Source organism: Magallana gigas, chromosome 6 (genome assembly GCF_963853765.1).
Source record: "Magallana gigas chromosome 6, xbMagGiga1.1, whole genome shotgun sequence".
NCBI lineage: Eukaryota > Metazoa > Mollusca > Bivalvia > Ostreida > Ostreidae > Magallana > Magallana gigas.
The window spans coordinates 55,389,824-55,410,156 of record NC_088858.1 but is presented as its reverse complement, the minus strand read 5'-3'; the positions used below and the strand labels follow the sequence as shown (position 1 = coordinate 55,410,156).

General features: G+C 34.7%; 1 protein-coding gene across 1 annotated transcript; it reads right to left on the bottom strand.

The window, feature by feature from the left end:
- Positions 1-10,453: 10,453 nt before the first annotated feature.
- Positions 10,454-19,631, bottom strand: LOC136276416 (uncharacterized). The gene is made up of 3 exons (XM_066088317.1): positions 19,475-19,631; positions 18,594-19,165; positions 10,454-15,704 (listed from the first exon to the last, which is right to left on the bottom strand). The coding sequence occupies exons 2-3, from the start codon at positions 19,159-19,161 to the stop codon at positions 15,124-15,126; spliced, it is 1,149 nt and encodes a 382-aa protein (XP_065944389.1). The 5' UTR covers positions 19,162-19,165; positions 19,475-19,631; the 3' UTR covers positions 10,454-15,123.
- Positions 19,632-20,333: the final 702 nt, after the last annotated feature.

Sequence of the window (20,333 nt, the reverse complement as noted above, 5' to 3'; positions counted from 1 at the left end):
ATGGCTTTTTGGATCAAGTGACTGTAATGATTATAATATTATTATATACCGTTACATTTATTTAAATAAAACCGATATTAGCAAAATTATCTTTTGAATCACTGTACATCGTTTTTTAATTAAATATAGCTGTTTTTAAACTACATCTCTAAAAATGAGCTAAAAAGCAAACGTTTTTCATTGTGTTACATAAACTGTCATCAGTTTCAAAGAGAGGTGATATGGTATCGGAAAACTACAGTGTGGTGATGCAGAAATGAGGACCACACTCTGTAAAATCCACATTATCCAAAAAAAGTAAATTGGTGGGTACAAATTGAAATTAAGTGATTTGAAGTGTCTAAAAATATTGGGTGACAAGATGATTGTGGTTATTTTTAGTAGTTTAATTGGAAGAAAATTTCGTTCTTACGTAAACAAGAAGAAACTTTTCATCACTAGATAGTGGGCAATAATATTGATATATTGTCATATCTAAAAACTTAAGGTATGGCTGATGGGTAAATCGTTGACCACGGAGACCCCCCCTAATATAATCGATAATATATTATCTTAGTTTCTTCAAAAACAACATGCAGCGGATAATTTTTTTATATGAGAGATTGCCATTACGTGTATGTTTTAGCAATTAAAGTTAAGTTCTTCAAAGCAATGAAGCATGAGTAAGGGTTTTAATACATGATATATATTCATCTATATAAAAAAGTATACATCAAACTCAGCCTCAGATAGTAAAGTGGTTCAACCATACAAACCATGACTCTGGATTTACACAGAAATTCGGTGACATAGGGTATGATAGTGGGATATTTTAACATCAAAGATTTACCGTTTGCATAGCATTCGTACAGCCGCCGAAAAATGAAAAATATCATTTTTCTGAATGAAAAAATGACAATAACAAACCGTGAACCATCTCAAAAATCCATGAAACGAAATACAAATTCAAAGCAAAGCAACACGGACCTTCAAATAGATAGAGAAATGATCAGGTGCCTAGGAGGAGTGAGCATCCTCTGCTGACTGGTCACACCCGCCGCGTGCTCCTTGTCAAAATTAGGCATGTCATAATCAAGGTAAATGTCAAAATCGGGAAAATGTCACAATAAGGAAAAAACGAAACGTTGATGATATGATTTGTTTGTGATTACATTGAAGGTAGTAGGATCAGGTGCCTTGGAAGAGTTAGCATCCTCTGCCTCTGAGCTTTTTGTCGTTATAGGGGGAAAAACATTGGAAATGTCTGTAGACAATTAGGTGATTAATTATGGTCTAACAATTAGTATGGAAAACGTCAGTCAGCATGAATGGAAAAAATAGGAAATAAGAACATACCCTTTCATATATACAAAAGCCGAGAAGGAAATAGGAAATAAGAACATACCCTTTCATATATACAAAAGCCGAGAAGGATCATTCGAGATTCGAGATTCGAAACACGAGATACGAAATACGAGATTCGAGATTCGAAATTCGAGATTCAATATCTTAATCAACCAATCAAATCAAGGATCTGAAAATATGTATCCTAGCGACATCAAACTGTTCTAAATAAAAATCATACGTACATGCTCTTATATACAAATAAATGTTATGTTCACTTCTCCCTACCTAACTAAATAATTATTTGTATTTACTTTTACACAGAATATCTAAGTAGACTAGTAATAATGCAGTGTGCTTCGCGGATCTAAGTGATTTTGTTTGCCCTGGTGCATTTCCACCTGATGCGTTTGAACCCTAAGGTATTTCACCACCAGTAATAGTTTAAAACCCGGGTTTATTCACCCCTTTTGTGTAAAAATGCGGTTATGGTAGAGAACTTCATAAGCGGAGCTAATTTTTTCTGTAGGGGGTCCTAGGCCAATTTTTAAAAAATTTACTATGTAAATTTAATAAGCTCCAATTTTCCCGAGGAGGGGGTCCAGATCCCCTGACCCCCTCCTTTCTAGATCCCCGCATGAAGATTAGTACATGTATCTAAATAATCTAAATATTAATAATCTGTCCTGTTTCACTAATAAATATAAGCATTACTAATCGTTTTTATGTATGCATACAGTGATACACTAGTACTATGATTATAAACAAATCATTGAGATATTATCACATCATACGGAATTATTAATACATATAATACAATTTTTTTTTCCTTTTCCTCAGTAAACAACTTATTATGAGTCTTACTTTTGGAATTGTTTTCAATATAGAAGGATACCTACTCTCTACAATTAAAGGTAGGGATGATAGGGTGCCAATTTGTTCACATTGCCGATTTCTTGTGCAGAGCAGTAAAACCTTTTATTTGATTGTGCATGAATATTTCAAAATTAATTGTTGTACATATATTTTGTTATAATTCATTCATTGATATATCAACAAGAAAGAATAAAAGCATATGTTTCCCAGCCAAGTTAAGTTTCTCTGTAGTTTCCTACCCCCCTACCCCCACCGCACCAAAATTGACAATAATTACATATAAGTCATACAAATGTTTACTTTTTTTGTAAGTAAATCTCTAAAGATGTAGATATGCACTGCAAACAAAGATGTGTGTATTTAATATACTACTACAGTACACTTAGCCAGATAAAATGTAATCAGTATGAAGCTACAAGGGGTGAGTGGTGCAAATTTACCAATTTGTCGCCATACACACAGAACACCAAATAAAGAAACTGTGAGTGGTGTGTGGAATGCATAAAAGATGGCCGGCAAATTATCTCAAATAATCAGTGCAAAAACCCACAAATAGGCTGTTATTTGTTACATATCCTGCAAAAATATTGATAAAAAATGTCATCGTCCCATAACATAGCCGATTAAGTTAATGTGTACATATGGTCAACGTACATGTAATTCTAATATACAAGAAGGCGGACGTATCAGGCGGGGATCCAGAAAATTAAATTTCAAAAATGATCGGTTGAATTACATTAAATGCTTTGAAAATTGTTTTAAACTATCGCACGGGTCAAAATGCGTGATAGAAGCTATGTACAGTGTAATTGGAAACTTTCATTTTATATCAATATGTAGTATTACCTATTATAACAAATGAGAGTATAGCACAACTGCCACAAGCAATACATGTCTTTTACCGGCACCATCTCCCTCCCCATAATAAAAATGAAACAACTGTCGTTTTATTTGCTAAAATGTGTGTGGTTCAAGATTTTTCTAAAGGACATACCCGATTAGAATTGAAAAAGAGTCGTACGTTTAAAACTAATTTTGTCAAATTTTTTAGATTCATTTGGTTATATTTTGGTCCATTTGGGTAAATATATGCATCAGCGCAGCTCTAATTTATATATAATCAGGCCATAAATTCAAAATATTTTCAAAAATTAATAGCTTTAAATCCAGTGGATGAAAGAAAAGGAAAGCAAGTCGAACTCGATGAGTGCTAATACCTGTGTTGAATGAATGGTACAGTAGGATATGCGCAAAAAAGCCCCGTCTACTCTTTCCTACCCTATAATTATTGGAATATTAAATCCGATTATTAGAGTCAAATTAAAAATCAAGTACGGATATGTACCTCTTTATCAAAAGTAAAACTACTCATAATTTATCTACAGAAAGTTTTATATTAATTTGCCGAGCCAAATAAAAAAAACCTGGAAAACGAAGAGAAAACAAAGTGGGGACAGAATAACTGACAAATTAATTAGGGCTATATAGCCCCCCCCCCCCCCCCTCTTGAAATGTATATACTGAAAACAGATTATTGGCGTACAACATCCACACACAATTTAAAGAAAATTTCATGTTTTTTTTTATCATTTTCGCTAGCTAATGTAAGACATCACAAATACCCCAAACCCCCTCACGGAAAAGGAAATGCTAGGTGATGAGAGAGAGAGAGAGAGAGAGAGAGAGAGAGAGAGAGAGTCGATGTCAATCACAGGTGCGCTAACACCGTTAAAATTAAAGCTTGCTAGTTGGTCTGCCCTACCCTAGCTACCTCCTCTCTTTTCTCGTTTTAGAGGCTTAATTATTGTCTATATATGCTTGTAACAAATCAAATCAATTTCAAATTCTAAATCAAACTGAATTTGACTCTACAAAACTCTCTCTGTGTCTGTCTGCCTCTCTTTCTCTCTCTCTCTCTCTCTCTCTCATATCGACAATGGCATTGCCATACCCTACAATACACTATTCTTAACTGGATTTTTGTCTTTGAGGTTGTAAATCATTATATCTTCAATGGTTTAAAACTTTATCATAACCTATATTTTGACATGTCGATTATTTCATTGAGTTTCGTTTCATAGCTAAAACATTTAGATTAAACAGATCTTTCTTCGCGAGCCGATTTTTACACAGTTGGGGCGAATACACTTCGGGTTAAAATTGTTCGGGGGGAAATACATACAGGGCAAACAAAACCACTTAGATTCGCAAAGCCAACAGTGTTATTTCTAATTTAATTGTTTATACTGTGTGGGGTTAATTCATCAATGTTGATTTAAACATTTTATAACCACTATATAAGAGTTATTAAGACACTTATTTGTAGGAAAGAGCATGTACGAATGATCTTTATTTAGAACAGTTTGATGTGGCTAGGATACAGGTGTCAGATCCATGATTTGATTGGTTAATTTAGATATTGAATCTCGAATTTCGAATCTCGTATTTCGAATCTCGTATTTCGAATCTCGAATCTCGAATGATCCTTCTCGGCTTTCGTACATATACCAATATTAGGAGAGAGTTTAAGAACCCCAGATATAGTAGTGTTTCTAGACACTATTGATGTAGTGTGTTTTGTTGAATCGATCAGAACACGACTGATTTGATGTGGTAGGATTTCAGTTGTTTGTAATCATCTCTTATTTTATTGTTTATCATTTCTTTGAAAAGCAATTTCAGAAATCCAAAGGTCAAGAGATGGGTTCAAGTCAGTGAGTACATAAGATTGTGTTTTGCCTGCGAGAAGAAACCCTCCATTCGTTATCTTAATGGTTCCCTTGCGTATTGTTGACATGAACTGACAAAATGTTAGCAGTCTTCCTGTTAAAATAAATCACTATGATTTGTACCTGTATTAGTCTGTTTTGGTCTAACATGCCTCATATGATAGCGAATGACCGTGCTAAATCAAAAATCGATATATTGCTCAACAGTGTTAGGAGAGGAAGATGTAAGTTGTCAGAACTTGTTTCCAATCCTTTTGTTTAATTCACACAATAAAATATGTTCAAATAAAGTAAACAGTGTTAAAGTGTTTGATATTATTAACTCATTATTCTGTGAAATCTATATATAAATGCACTGCATAGAACAAAAGTAATTCATTTTTTTAATACGTGTATCTGAAATACGGAATTATGAAACCTATCTAGGTCGGCTAGCTGGGAGGCTGATGCATAGGATATCAGGGCTGTTGCTGCATAGGGTGCTTGGATACCCAGGTTGCTGCATCATGTGGCTTGAATACCCGGGTTGTTGCATCATGTTGCTGGAATTTACTACTGCGACACCTACCAAGATTCAAATACCCTGTATTTACAAGTGATGTTTTTTTAAGACGAATTGAATACACACTACTGTCAGGTTAAATGAATACAGAAATACGTTTTGCATAAAGGCTTAAATTTAAATTCATTTCATTATTGTATATTAAAGACAGAATAATGACACAATGATTAAATGTTGAACCACATATATACTGTGTCCTTTTTTTTCTTAATTATTTTTTAAACCTATTCTTTAAAATTGAAATAAAGAAAACGAACTGCATAGCTTGATATTTAGCTGATATATACATGCATAGGCCTGAATTATTTTTGCTACAGCTGAGTAGAAGATATATCAATTAATTTAAAAAAAAACCCAGTTATCTCTAAATCTTGTTCTTCAAATTTCACTACAATTTTTATCAGCGTCGCAAATGGGAAAATCAGTTGTCATATCCAAAGTATCTGCCTGATGGTTAACTCGCCCTATAGTTTCTGCCATGGTGTAAATTAGTCAATCCGCTGGGCACCCCGTTGTGGAAAATATATTATTACGACAACTAAAATAAGCATCAATTTGTTCAATTTTATTTATTAACTTTTTATATTAACCAAAGATGTCCCATTCAAGGTATGGATATCTGCCCGTGGTGCATGGTGTTTTCGCCATGACATTTATTATTCAAATCGCGTTTTTAGTACCCCGTTCTGGACAGTTCTATTCCCTTTTCTTGCCAGAGCTCGCGCTTCGCTAGCTTCTATCCATCAAAACTTAACTCACGCATTCAAAAAACGAATTGCCTTATTTTATTTATTCAGCATTTGTCAAATCTTAACATCTGTCAATAATCCAAGTAAGTTCCTAATAAATTTATTTAATGTTTACGTAATCATTCAATATTATTTCATTGCAATGATATGTTTTAATGCTAATTCCCAGTGACTCGGATCCGCCAAAGTGTGTACACCACCTTACTCTCATTTTTTGTTGTTGCTATTTTGGGCTGGTTTACCGAAAATAAAAGGCTTTTGATTAATTTTACAATAATTACTTATCAGGTAAAATTCAACTATAACTTACGAGAATCATACAACACGCGTTGAAATACCAAAGGTGTACGTAGTTACGCTGATGCGGGTATTTATTTAGTTTTTTTTAGTCTTAATTTAGAAGTATAGCAATCTCGTATCGTGTAAAAAAACGAATTATGTGTTACATTTTTATCAACAAAACATTATTGGATTGTCTTTCCCGCCATACTTTTTAAATGTTTCTTTAATATGAACATGCTATTTTGAATGATGACATAAATAAAGAAAAAAAGCGAGAGGGATATTAAAACATCCTTTTTTTCAAAACTGCAAACATTATATTCTTTTTACTTCATACTTTACACATACTTCTATGAAAATATTTATAAATTAAGACAAACACACTAAAAAGAATTAATGAAAATTTATGTCTTTCTAGTGACAAAGGTAAAAACAACTTTGTGCATGTATCGCTGACCTGGATTGGCTCCGTGCATCACCACGCCTGTGGACTGTCTGCTGCCACAACAGGCCTTACAGATACAGACACACAGTCCAATGAACAGGATAAGTCTTCCAACACTGATCAACACAGGCACCCAACCGTGAAATATGAAGGATGATCAAAGAACACACATTTGGTATGCCTTCGTTCACAACTCTGTTCAGATTTTTCAACTATCTTTATGTATCTTTGGAGTGTACAGTTAATCTAAATTTCAAACATCTGTCGATTCGAGCCAGTCCTATTCAAAATTAGCTAAATATTTTAAACATTGAATTGATTTTGCTAAACATTTTTTTAAAATTGATTTGTTGTACACATATTTATCTTCTATGCGTTTGAGACATGGATCAGTGTAGAATCACGTAGGATCAGGCATCAATGCCCTGAAGTTCCAGTTTATAAAATTGGAGAAACAAGGATATATATTGGTTCGACTATTTCCATCAATTTCCTTTATTTCTAATGCATTTATGATTTGCTGGGTTTTGTTCTTTTTTTATCTATCGATTTTATTGTAATTGTATTTTTACATTTTGTAGTGAAATTAAACAGTTGAAAATGCATACAATTTTGCATCATTTTTTAACTCTTATTTTGACAAACAGATTAATTTTTGTTTCTTTACAACGTCATTTTTATCATAAATATTTTTATTTCGATAGTTTAATTTTATCAAAATTAACCATTTTTGGTGCAGATTTGTAAAATATGCGACAAGCTTAATGTTTCACAAGCATGTAATTAAAACATTAAACCACTTGCTATCTAAAAAGGGGAAAAACATGATGAAGATAATATCTTTATTATTTTGAAATAATTTGTTCAAAATTGTTGTAATCATTGGAAAATGAATTGTCTCCGTGTGCAGTTTATAACTCTTTTGTGCTGAGAGTTCAAAAAGAGAAGTGTTAAAACAGCATGTCAACAAAGTGTGTGTTTTTTCTCCAAAATCTTGACGAATCTAGCCTTATTTTTTTATGACCCGTAGATATTGTTGCTAGATCTCTAACGAATCACCATCAGTGTTTGATGAATCCCATCGAATGCCTCTAACATGTCTATAACGTTGCAGTTTGACTTCATGAATTTTTGTTACTTCAGGTTTGTAGTTTGATATCAGTCATGCATATGAATTACTGAGTAAATCATTACTTTCAAAGAAATCACCGGGTATGTTAAATACAAAATATGTTATTTGTGTTTCTTTAATTTTTTTTTCTAATATTAAAAAAATATATGTAAATATACCCGGTATTTGAGTTGTTTCCCTTTTAGTATCTCCAACCCCTGTATAAAAACAAACCAACTAGAAAATTAACACACACAACGGAAACCAAACTATTCAAATCTGTAAGCAAAAAAATCTTTGGGCCAAAAACATAGTTATCATATACTCTGGTGTTATACGTTATTTTAGAACAAAAATTATATTTCCTTTCAAGAAACCCATACAAACATGAACATCATTTTTAAATTCTTTGTTAAAAACAGTTTTCAGATATGCCTATATGCATTAATCTTTTTTCAAAACTACAACTTTTGTTACATGTATACACATGTACACAATCATATAAAATGTATTCATACCTACATGTGAGGGGGAAGGGATAAAATCAAGTTGGTGGTAGCTGTTGGGGGTTGTTTGTCAATTTTGTGGGTAGGAAGTTTTGTTACTTACTTTCATGTTTCCTTGTAACCTGTATTCATGTTTTCTTTCTTTGACATTTTAGGAGGATTGTTGCATTTTCTTATCAACTACCTCAAAGGGAGGTCGGTTTGAAAATGACTAGATCTTACAATAATATTCTACATGGGTTTTCACACTATTTGTTTCAGTTAATTGTGTTAGATACAGATTTTGTATGTTATTCTTGGTAATTATATTCATATCATACCAATATACATCCGTTATGTATTTAATAAAAAAATGAAATAAATAAATGGACGTGCGACGCACAAATCTTTTTTTATTAATGGAATATACTAAAATAAAATAATCACATACTCTAACCATAATGTATACAAGGACAACTATTTAAGTATCATACTGTTACTGTTGACGTCTAATTAAAGGCATACTTCTGTGGCTTTATTTATCTTTTTTCATGATATTGTTCGTCCACAAGTCTGTCCCTTTGATTTGCTTTTAAGGGGCTAGTCTATCGGTGTTTATGATCTCTTATCATGTTATAAATCAAATAATAGATGTTAACAAAATGTCTAAATTGTGGAGATAGATATGTGTCCTTATACATGTTTCTTTTGATAAAAGATATTATTGTTGGGTGTTTGTACAAAAATGAATAAAATCTATCATGTCTCAACATCTTAAATTAAAAGAAACAAACTTTCAATCAGGCGTGAGTGATTACTTAAGCTTGGGAAATAAAACACGTTTAATTTGTTAAAACAAGAAAAGGCAGAACATTTACTTAATACAAGGCCTAGTGTGATGGATACTTGAAAACTTATTTAAACATTGAGACCTGTTTCTATCACATCGTCGGTTTTCTTTCAAAACACTGAAAAAATCCAAAGATATAATGGCTGACCAAAGATGAAACCGTTTCTTCTTGTGATGAGTATGAAAGTGTGCATTGTTTAGGTCATGTTTTATACTCTATTGAATGTATTTTAAATGTGAACGTAAATAAAATGTATATTTGAATTTGTCATTAGACAATGATAATCCTATATACCCATTTTGGCGTTAACAATCTGGTGTTTTTACCGATCTAGTAAAGTTCAGTTTTACATGTTATATAAGTTGTTCAAGATGTCTCATTTTTTATTTCTCTTGAATTTTAGAAAAAGATTTTAGCACAACGATACCACTGCCTCATGTTGCCTTCCTTGCCAAAAATATTTGTTACTCTACTTTGAATTAAAGAACGGCTTCACTTTTATTACTTCCACTATTTACTATACCAGTAAAGTATGGTCTTGCTGTTGATTCAGGATGTTGTTTACTCAGGGTTTGAATTCTCCAATTCGGATTGTTATAAAGTTCAATGTTATGAGTAAAATTTGTTCTAATCACAAACAGTATTTGTGAAATGAATTATTAATGTCATAACAGTGAATTTTACTACTATATTATGGAATTAGGCTTAAACAAAAAAAAAACCAAACATAGGAAAATTGGACTAAATTTTGCAGATTTGGTTTTCCGCTCAAACATTATTGACAGTACTCTTATATCTGAAGTTAAGATTTTATATTTTAGTCTATATAGTTTTGCTTATTTTCTGTATAGTTTTAATTTACTTGATAATTGAAATAATCGTATGACACGAATTGCAAAAATATTGAAAAATGCTCAAAAACGATAAAAGACACCATTTTCAATATTTTGATTAGTGACTTCATATAAATTTAATGCCAACAGAATAAGGTCTTGTTTTTTATTTATCCCAGATACCTAATGAATAACATGAAAACCAAGTTATCTGAGAATAGTTTATTTGGCGCTTCTGGCCGCGGTGAAATTATGGGGGCTACCGCAGGGCCGCCCCCAACAAAAGCAAGCAAGCAAGCAAAAAGCAAAGCAACAAGCATTAAGCAAACATGATGTAATCAATAGGCAATTATGACGTAATTATGACGTCATCAACAAGCAAATATGACGTTATCAATAAGCAAATATGACGTAATCATGCACTGGGTAAACACAAGTGCATTAACGTTCTACTAAATATTTTAACCTTACTTAAGCCATATACATGATATAAGCAACCTTGAATGACAAGTAAATGGACAAAAATTTTCACATGTGCATATCCATCATTATGGATTTGAATTAGGATCAACTGTCCAATATGACGTCATGAGCGTAGAATATGTGTCGACTCTTCCATTTGTGTTGAGGTGCGGTCGAAATACGCCATATGGATTTTTTCACCGCGACGTTATCCAGTGTAGCCGTTTTGATGAACCAGTGTACAGCTGCAATATAATAAAAAGGAAAACCACAGCAGTATACGCTCTAAAAGATTCACATGAACATAAAATCTTGTAATATGTAATTAAGTAAATCATGCCAAGTAAGAACAAAGACCATGTGCATTCTAACAAGTATGGGTAGTGGGTGGGTGGGATAAAAAAGCAAGATTATGTTAAAAATTATTTTAGCAAATTTACAACGTCTTACCTAATCCACGATTGTTTTAGAAAGGGGATTGTTCTAGAAGGGAAGTAACTAATATAAAAACACCCGTTAAAACCCAACCCGATCGTACTAAAAATTTCCGGCTAAAAGTTACTGAGATAAATGCGCATATCTGAGACAAGCTCCAATATGCGATATTATCCCAGATACCTAATGAATAACATGAAAACCAAGTTATCTGAGAATAGTTTATTTGGCGCTTCTGGCCGCGGTGAAATTATGGGGGCTACCGCAGGGCCGCCCCCAACAAAAGCAAGCAAGCAAGCAAAAAGCAAAGCAACAAGCATTAAGCAAACATGATGTAATCAATAGGCAATTATGACGTAATTATGACGTCATCAACAAGCAAATATGACGTTATCAATAAGCAAATATGACGTAATCATGCACTGGGTAAACACAAGTGCATTAACGTTCTACTAAATATTTTAACCTTACTTAAGCCATATACATGATATAAGCAACCTTGAATGACAAGTAAATGGACAAAAATTTTCACATGTGCATATCCATCATTATGGATTTGAATTAGGATCAACTGTCCAATATGACGTCATGAGCGTAGAATATGTGTCGACTCTTCCATTTGTGTTGAGGTGCGGTCGAAATACGCCACTTGCAAGGGCCATAAATGCCCGTTGTCTGATGCAAATCTATTACGGGCATTTATGGAACTGCAACCGCCACAATGGGAGGACCAAAGACCATTAGTGACGGCGGCAGTACCTCAACACAGATGGTCACCAGCGGCCAGAGCTTGCTCATTTTCTTCTCCCTCAACCTTAAGTAACGATGTAACGACCTTTTCAATGTTTTCTAGTAATGAATCATTTCCCTTTTTTGACAAATGAACACCGTCATCATGAAATAATGTTGGGTCCTTAGTGTCAAACTGAGTATGTTTAATAAAACTCCCCCCCATAGACGTAACTAACAATATTGCTTCCCTATTGACTCTTTTTCTTGAGTCCTCCATGGCCCTAATGTCCTCTGAATACCTCCAATTGAATCTTGGGAGCAGGTTTGACCATACCAACTTAGAACGAGGGAAAAGCTTGGCTATTTGTTCCAGTGTGTCTTGTAGCTTTTCCAGCAGTGACTTTAACTCAATGAGACCTAGACTATTTGCTCCGCAGTGTATAATTAATACATCTGGGTCATTCTCAATTCTTCGCAGCACACGAAGCTTGGGAAGTAACTGACTAAGGACCATACCTCCATAGCCTTGCCACCAGATTTGGGTATTAACTATTCCAAGGTTTAATCCCCCCTTTCGTTCCCTGGACGCTATGCTCGCTCTCTTGACTATGGAGGATCCTATGACCCAGACTTTATTGACACCTATGTGCACAAAACTTGGTAGATGTTAAGCTTAGCTACTATTTACTAAAAATAAGGAATGTATGATACAAGACTAGCCCAATAATGCTTATCATTAACGAATATATGTTAAACTAAGTTACTACTTACTTAAAATGATGAATGTATGATGGTATATGAGACTATCCCAATAATTCTTATCATTAACGAATATATGTGCGATAGGCATTAGATTGCCATCTACCCGCCAATTGGATGACATGTTGTGTTTCGCCCTGAAGTGCTAATGTAGTAGCTGCTCCTATCCGAAAGGAGTGTGACTTAAAATTCTTACTATCAATGGATGACTGTGCCAAGACCTTAGCTAGGACCGCACTAAACTGATACCGTGTTAGTGGTTTCCCCGAAAAATGACAAAATAATGGTCCCGTAATGCTTGGGCGCACTTGCAAAAACTCCAGCATTGCTTTTACTGGGCACGTTACTCCATGTGATGCATTAACTGACAATGTCACTCCCCTACCACACTGATCGGTTTTGGAGCGTTTAATGCTTACCACAAGTTTGTTAGTTAACAGTGAAACATCTTGGCATTGGAGAATGGTTTCATGTGAATTACCCTTAGATAGAGCAATTTCACCTATCCTAAGTAATGCATGGAATGCAAGGGAAAAGGCAGCCTTATACAATGAGGTGTCATAATTGCTAGAGCAAACAAATTGAAGGTTTGGGATAATGGTTTGTAAAATGTCAAGTGTGATTGGTAACCGTGTGTCTGCTGTATTGGTGGATCTTCTCATACCTTGAAGTAGCTTTTGGGTGACAAAGTTTTTTGTGGGATCATATAATGTATGACTTTTGCATTTGAAGCTTATCGCTGCAATGTATGATTTTGCCGTCGAGTGTTTGTAGTGTTTTATTGATAGATGTGCAATAAACATGTTTAAGTGTGTGTCTGGTGGCGGCCAAACCAGTGACAACCCTTGGCCAATACGAAACTGTTCAAACGCTTGGATCCCTACCCTGTATGCCTCGCTAGTGTTCACTGACATAGATGCACTGAATAAACGCTCTATTTCGCTTGAGAGAGCAAGGTCTGGAATTGCTCCGGAATTGGCTGAGGTTGTGTGTCTGCTGCAGGTGCCAGGCTCCTGAAAGTGTCCCACTTTTTGCGGGAAATAGAGTCAGCTATTTGATTAAGTTTGCCTGGGATGTGGTTGGCTTTAAACTGAATATTGTACTTTAACGCAACCAACATTAAGGGCCTAACTAATGACATGACACGCTCTGATCTAGATGACTGTTTGTTTAAAATATGAACCAAAGCTATATTGTCTATGAAAAGGATAAGTTTTTTATTATGCAGGAGGCTTCCCCAGACCATCAATGACAACACAATTGGAACTAACTCTAGAAAAGTAATATCCCGCAAAATTTCATTGTAAGCCCATTGCTCTGGCCATTGAAGGAACATCCATTGGTCCTGAAAATAACAACCACAACCTAATTCTGCTGACCCTGCACTATCCGTGAAGAGTTTCAGTGTATCTGAGGTACTCCACTCACTGTCCGGAAAGTATACCACCCCATTAAAACTATCCAAGAATTCGATCCAGGTTTTCATATCTTGACGCATGGACCCCGATATCCGAATATGATGATTTGGTTTACTAGTTCCTATCATAGCATTGTAAAACCTGCGATTAAATGCTCTACTACCAGGTATAGCCTTGCTGAAAAAATTTAACTTGCCCACTAGAGATTGTAGCTCCGACAACTTAATTTTCTTCTTACCTACCCAAAATTTTAATAGAGTGGAAAGTTGATACACTTTCTCCTGTGGAATAGAGACTTGCATTTTGACCGTGTCTATTTCCAGACCAAGAAACACTAAATTAGTAGTGGGCAAAACTGTTTTCTCTGCGTTCAAGGGTACACCAATTTCCAAACACAACTCCTCAAATTTTTGCATAATAAGTTTACATTGACTTGTGTTAGCACTCCCTATGAAGATGAAATCATCTAAGTAATGATGAATGGTATTGAACCCTGATCTTTCCTTAGCTAACCACTCTAAGAATGTGGAAAACATTTCAAATAGTTTACATGAGATGGAACAACCAAATGGCAAGCACTTATCAAAATAGAATTTACCTTCAAACTGTAAACCTAATAATTCAAAATCCCCTGGAAATATCTTAAGTAACCGAAAGGCGCTTTTTATATCAGATTTTGCAATAATTGTCCCTCTCCCCAATTGACTTATTGTTTGAATGACCGTGTCAAATGATGTGTATTTTACTGATGTGTGAATAGGGTCAATGTTGTGATTAATGCTTGCAGACGGTGGGTATGAAAGGTGCATTACCATTCGCCAACCGCCATCAGCTTTTGGAACAATACCTATGGGGGACACATGAAAGTTTAACATAGGGGGAGACTGAAAGGGGCCTGCCATTCGCCCCTCTGTAATTTCCTTATCTATTTTTTCTTGTAAAACATTTGGATGCTGCTTTGCAGACACTAAATTGCTACTAAAAATTGAAAACCGGGGACCCTCATATTGCAACTTAAACCCATTAACTAGACCCTCCCTTAAAGTATGTGCTGCCTCTCTATCTGGGTAGTTAATTAAATGTTCCAGTATTTGCTGTGTCTTTAGTGGGGAAACGCCCAGGGCCCATTTGCCTTGACTGTGGTGTAACATGTCTTGACTGTGGTGTAACATGTCTTGGCTGAGGTGTAAATTGTCTTGACTGTGGCAAGACTTGCCTTGGTTGATAGGTGGACTGAAACTGAGACGGTCTAAATGTAAATCCTTGTCCCCGAAATGACTGACCAATTGGGTGTGTAGGAGTCTGAGTGTCCATGCAGCGAATTAATGGATGTTTATTGTTGCATCTGATGCACTGGTGCAGATAGGCGCAATGGATTCTGTTACAAGAATCTCTGTAGTTAAAGTCAAAGCACTTGTTTGGTGAACTTGATGGACGATTTGTATTGGACTGGATCCCGGGCGTCATATACACCAGCCACAATTCACTATCTATTGCCCCCCAGTTATTTGATGGGTTAATTGCCATCCGAAGCCTGTATTGCTCATCATATGTGACCCAACCCTGCGATTTTTCGGCCCCCAACCTAACGTCATGCATGTATTTGAATAGTTGGTGCGTTTTGCTAGGGTGGGCTGCAAGATACAGTACAGCTCACGAGTATCCCGACACCCACCGTGTAAAAAACACGGTGGAAAACGGTCTGTGTCGCACCGTGCACACGGTGTGACACCGTGTATGTGTATTGGAAAATTCAAGAAAAAGCACCGTGTCGCACCGTGGCCGCCTGTGTAACTCCGTGGCCACTGTGTTACTCCGTGGATATCGTTACCTGAGACGTTGATAGAAATAGCGTTTGTTTAGAAATAAAGAAATTATGGCTAAACAAAAGTTGAAACATATATATCCTTTTCATATTTAAAAAAAAAAGAATGTTGACTTAAGTTGCACGGACCCAGAAAATTGTCAAGGCTGTCAACGTGAAGTTAATTTTTTGTGATCTGAAAACTCGACGTAAATGGGTACCTTTTAATTCATTTGTTCTTAAATTAATTGAAATAAATTCACCAAAAATTTTTAATAATCAATTAATATATAATCAAAATTCAAATCAATTTAATTCATCTTGTTTTTTTTAAACACACGTGGTGTTGTAACTGACGATCCTCTTAAAATGTCGGGAGCTTAAACGTCTTATTTCTGTTATCTGTAAACACTTTCTGATTTATGAATTAATTTACAGCCTTACTTTAAACCAATTAAAAATGAGAAATGAAAACATTTCAGATCATGTTTTTCTAAAAACATGTGCTGTTGATGTGCTGTAGTAAATAATAACCCCATATTACCGGTGACTCGAATAATTTGGACTTCAGCTATTTATGTAGCAAATATAAACAAAAAATCACTTTTTTTAATTATAGATTATAGATAAATACATCTACAAACTCTTGTTAAATTATATTCAAGCATTGTACATGTATTGAAAATATACCCGCATTTCATAAAATAATTTTTAACTTTATTTCCGTATAGCTCGTAATGGCCTCGTGATTTCACATGAAAAAATCACTCGATCGTGCGATGTACGGAAGCTGATCAGACACACAGCATTGTCTTTCATCTTGGGTTCTATACACAACAGGTGTTATTGTTTGTCTTGTTAGGTGTCATTGGAATTTACAACTAACTGTGTGTATATTTGGACGTCTGAACAGGTGTACTCGAGATGCCGTTATTCACACCTTTCCGCGAACACCTGTTTGGTCACTCATCACAACCCGTCGTGTGTATGGTCTGAATATATCTTACTTCTACTTTGTTAGTTCAATGATTTTTCCTAATCTCTAACAAACAAAAAAATTGTCTGTAGATATGTACACAAACAACTACACGTAAGACTATCGGCGCGTGGATCCGGGAAACAATTCAGCAACTCTATAAATGCGGGAATTTCACAAAGTATTAACTTGCGATAAGAAATTATTTACCGAATACATACATGTATGTACAAAAAAAAAACCTGATTGATTAAAAAGATGAATGAGATAATACCGGTAACTTTTTGCAAGCATTTAGAATAAACACTACTTTATTGATGTGAAATAGCGTCAAAAGTTTAACGAAAAATCTTATTACATCGTGAACTTTACAAACTTGTAGACATTGTGTTGAAATCGTTATTAAAACCATGGATCTAAAATAAATGAATTAAATTCATACAAATAGAACTCTTATAATTCTAAAATGATTGCACAAATGTACAGAGAGAGAGAGAGAGAGAGAGAGAGAGAGAGAGAGAGAGAGAGAGAGAGAGAGAGAGAGAGAGAGATATTTTACAACGTAATATTCCAACCCTCATGCATGCAGTATAAGAATGAAGAAACTAAACATTTCAAACACTGAATACTTCATTGTTAAACATTTGTCTATTTTGCGGACTTAAAAAAACACTAGAACGACATTTTTTCCATATCATGGAAGGAGCACGTGGTCTATCTCGCGGGCTGATTTGATTGACAGGGATAGCACGTGGACCCTGACTGCATGTATTCTATCACATTTTTAGGGAAAAGGGTTCAATATAATGGAAACTATAAATCTAACTTAATACACTGAATTACAAGTAATATGTACCTTAATTAAGCTCATACTGGTGTTCTCTCTCTCTCTCTCTCTCTCTCTCTCTCTCTCTCTCTCTCTCTCTCTCTCTCTCTCTTTTATATGACGATCATTAAACAATCAAACAGTAATTATTGCAATACTGAGTAGTTTCTTGGAACACAATTAATTTCTAAACTCAAGTTGCTATAAAGATAAAATAAAAAGTACCGATCCACGGATTCTAAGCGCAATGAATATGTACCGTGCGGTACTACATGGACAAGTACATCACACATATGTATAAAAGAAAGAAAATTTGAAAATATATTAGATATAAAGCTGTATAATTATATTAGTTAGAGAAAGTACATTTTTTTTCAACAACCCGTTAGATTTGTTATCGTTGAAAAGGTATAAGTGAGAAAAGATCACAGTTATGGTTCTATGCACTATTGAAACTGCCAAACTACAGTAACTACGTTTAAAAACGGACTGAAACAAAAATTTAAGGAACCGTTTATTTGAATTTTAAAAAGGAAAAGAAAGTGTTAGTGTTTTAATTGATCAAACCTTTATGTGGGCGATATCCATTTTTAATATTAACAAAAATCAACCGTGTCAATCGCATACGTCTGAAAATTGCATGCATAAAATTTTTATTTATTTCTTTTTCTTTGTCTTTTTCTTTGATTCTCTTACGTACATCAATAGATATTTAATATAATATAAGTTTTATTCCTAAAACCTCTTTTTTTCACAGGTAAGTACCGCGTGTTACACCGTGTTATTGTCCGTGTTGCACCGTGTCGCACCGTGTTTTTTCTCGTCCTGTGGCCGTAACAGAGAACAATAGATCAAAGGTACCGACACTTCCACGCTCAGCGTGGACTTTCAAACACGGTGGTCGGTGTTGTTGTCGGGATACTCGTGAGCTGTACTGTATATGCATGCATAAATGATAAAGGCATCTGTCCATTTCTCAATGGTTGTCAATCTATGATTGTGTTTGGGCTGGGCTATAATTTGGCCTTGGGAGTCCATTGACAATGTGGATAGTTGTAGCCTATTAGCATCACGCACAAGCAGGGTGGCTAAATTAATGTATTCCCCATTGACAATTTTTTGTTTGGTTGCATTATCTACATGGTAACCTAAATCTACTTGGGTTGAATTGTTTATGACAGGTTGACTAAAGTTATTGCCAAACATTAAAGACTGAGACTGAGCACCAATGTTAGTACCTTGTGCCATTTCTGTCGATTCTTGCTGGGATGAGCCAATAGCATCTGTTGGTCCTGCCACAGTGATGGATGGCGCCACCATCATGGGTGCTGTGGAGGGCTGAGGGGAATGGGAAGCCGCCGTCTGATTCTCCACTGGAGGTTGCGCTACCTGCTCTGCTGCTGTGCTGCTGCTTGCACGCCCTGCCCTCTCGGGCCTCTGTCGTCTCCGGCCCCCACGCTGGCCCCTCGTCGCTGACAAATCCGTTTTTTTTGTTTTGGGCATTTTGCTCGGAATAATAAGAAATAATTAAAATTAGCAAAAATGGTAAATACTTAACGGATAAAATGGACGGTTTTTGAGTACATCTGCATTCTGTTATTACTATCATACCCTCACGTGGTTTTCAGCCGAACATGAATAAAAACCATGTAAATAAATTCAATCGATCAAATATCTTCATAAAGTAAAACCATCCATCTATATTACTTCTGGCAGCGTACAACATTACCCAATATGAGTTGAATGCTTTGTTAAAACAGCCATAAAAAAGCAAGATTATGTTAAAAATTATTTTAGCAAATTTACAACGTCTTACCTAATCCACGATTGTTTTAGAAAGGGGATTGTTCTAGAAGGGAAGTAACTAATATAAAAACACCCGTTAAAACCCAACCCGATCGTACTAAAAATTTCCGGCTAAAAGTTACTGAGATAAATGCGCATATCTGAGACAAGCTCCAATATGCGATAATATGTTTTTTTTTTTGTTATCACCATTCAATTTTTTTGGATCAAAAGTGGGTAGGGATTTGAAAACTGAAAGAGGAAATTCGGACTGGAACATTTTTTTTTTAAATCAATGCTGAAATTGTATTGCTTTATATCCATTTAAAGCCATTATCATTTATAAACTGCACTTCATATTTTAAAGTGTTTAATCATTTGAAATATTTTCACAATGAAGAAAATCTCAATAGTAGTGTAAAATCTTTTGGGATTTTCTTTGAAAGAGAAAATAACACTACATTCGAAAGTCTATATTATACAAAATATGGCTTTTCATTATCATTAGTAGATTTTTTTTTTATCCTTAGTAAACGTCATCCTTAAGAGGGCTTGGTGAGAGAGGAAATTTTTAGACTGTTTTGAACTCCTTTATATAAGAAAAGCTCTACATAATGATATTAAAAATACCAAAATTTAAAAGGTAAAATATAGGGATTGTTTCTTTACTATATGATATTTATAGTTAAACAAATTATATCTTAAAATTTAAGGTAGATCTGACAGTCAGTTTGTTGACAATTAAGCCTTTTAATGTATTTAAAAATTGTAATGTCGGTTTTTGAAAATAAAAAAATAGTCGTAGGGTTTTTATTTAATACTATGATCTTAAAAAAAGATGTCGTCCATTATTGGCATAAACTATTTCTGTCGATCATAAGGGCCATTAT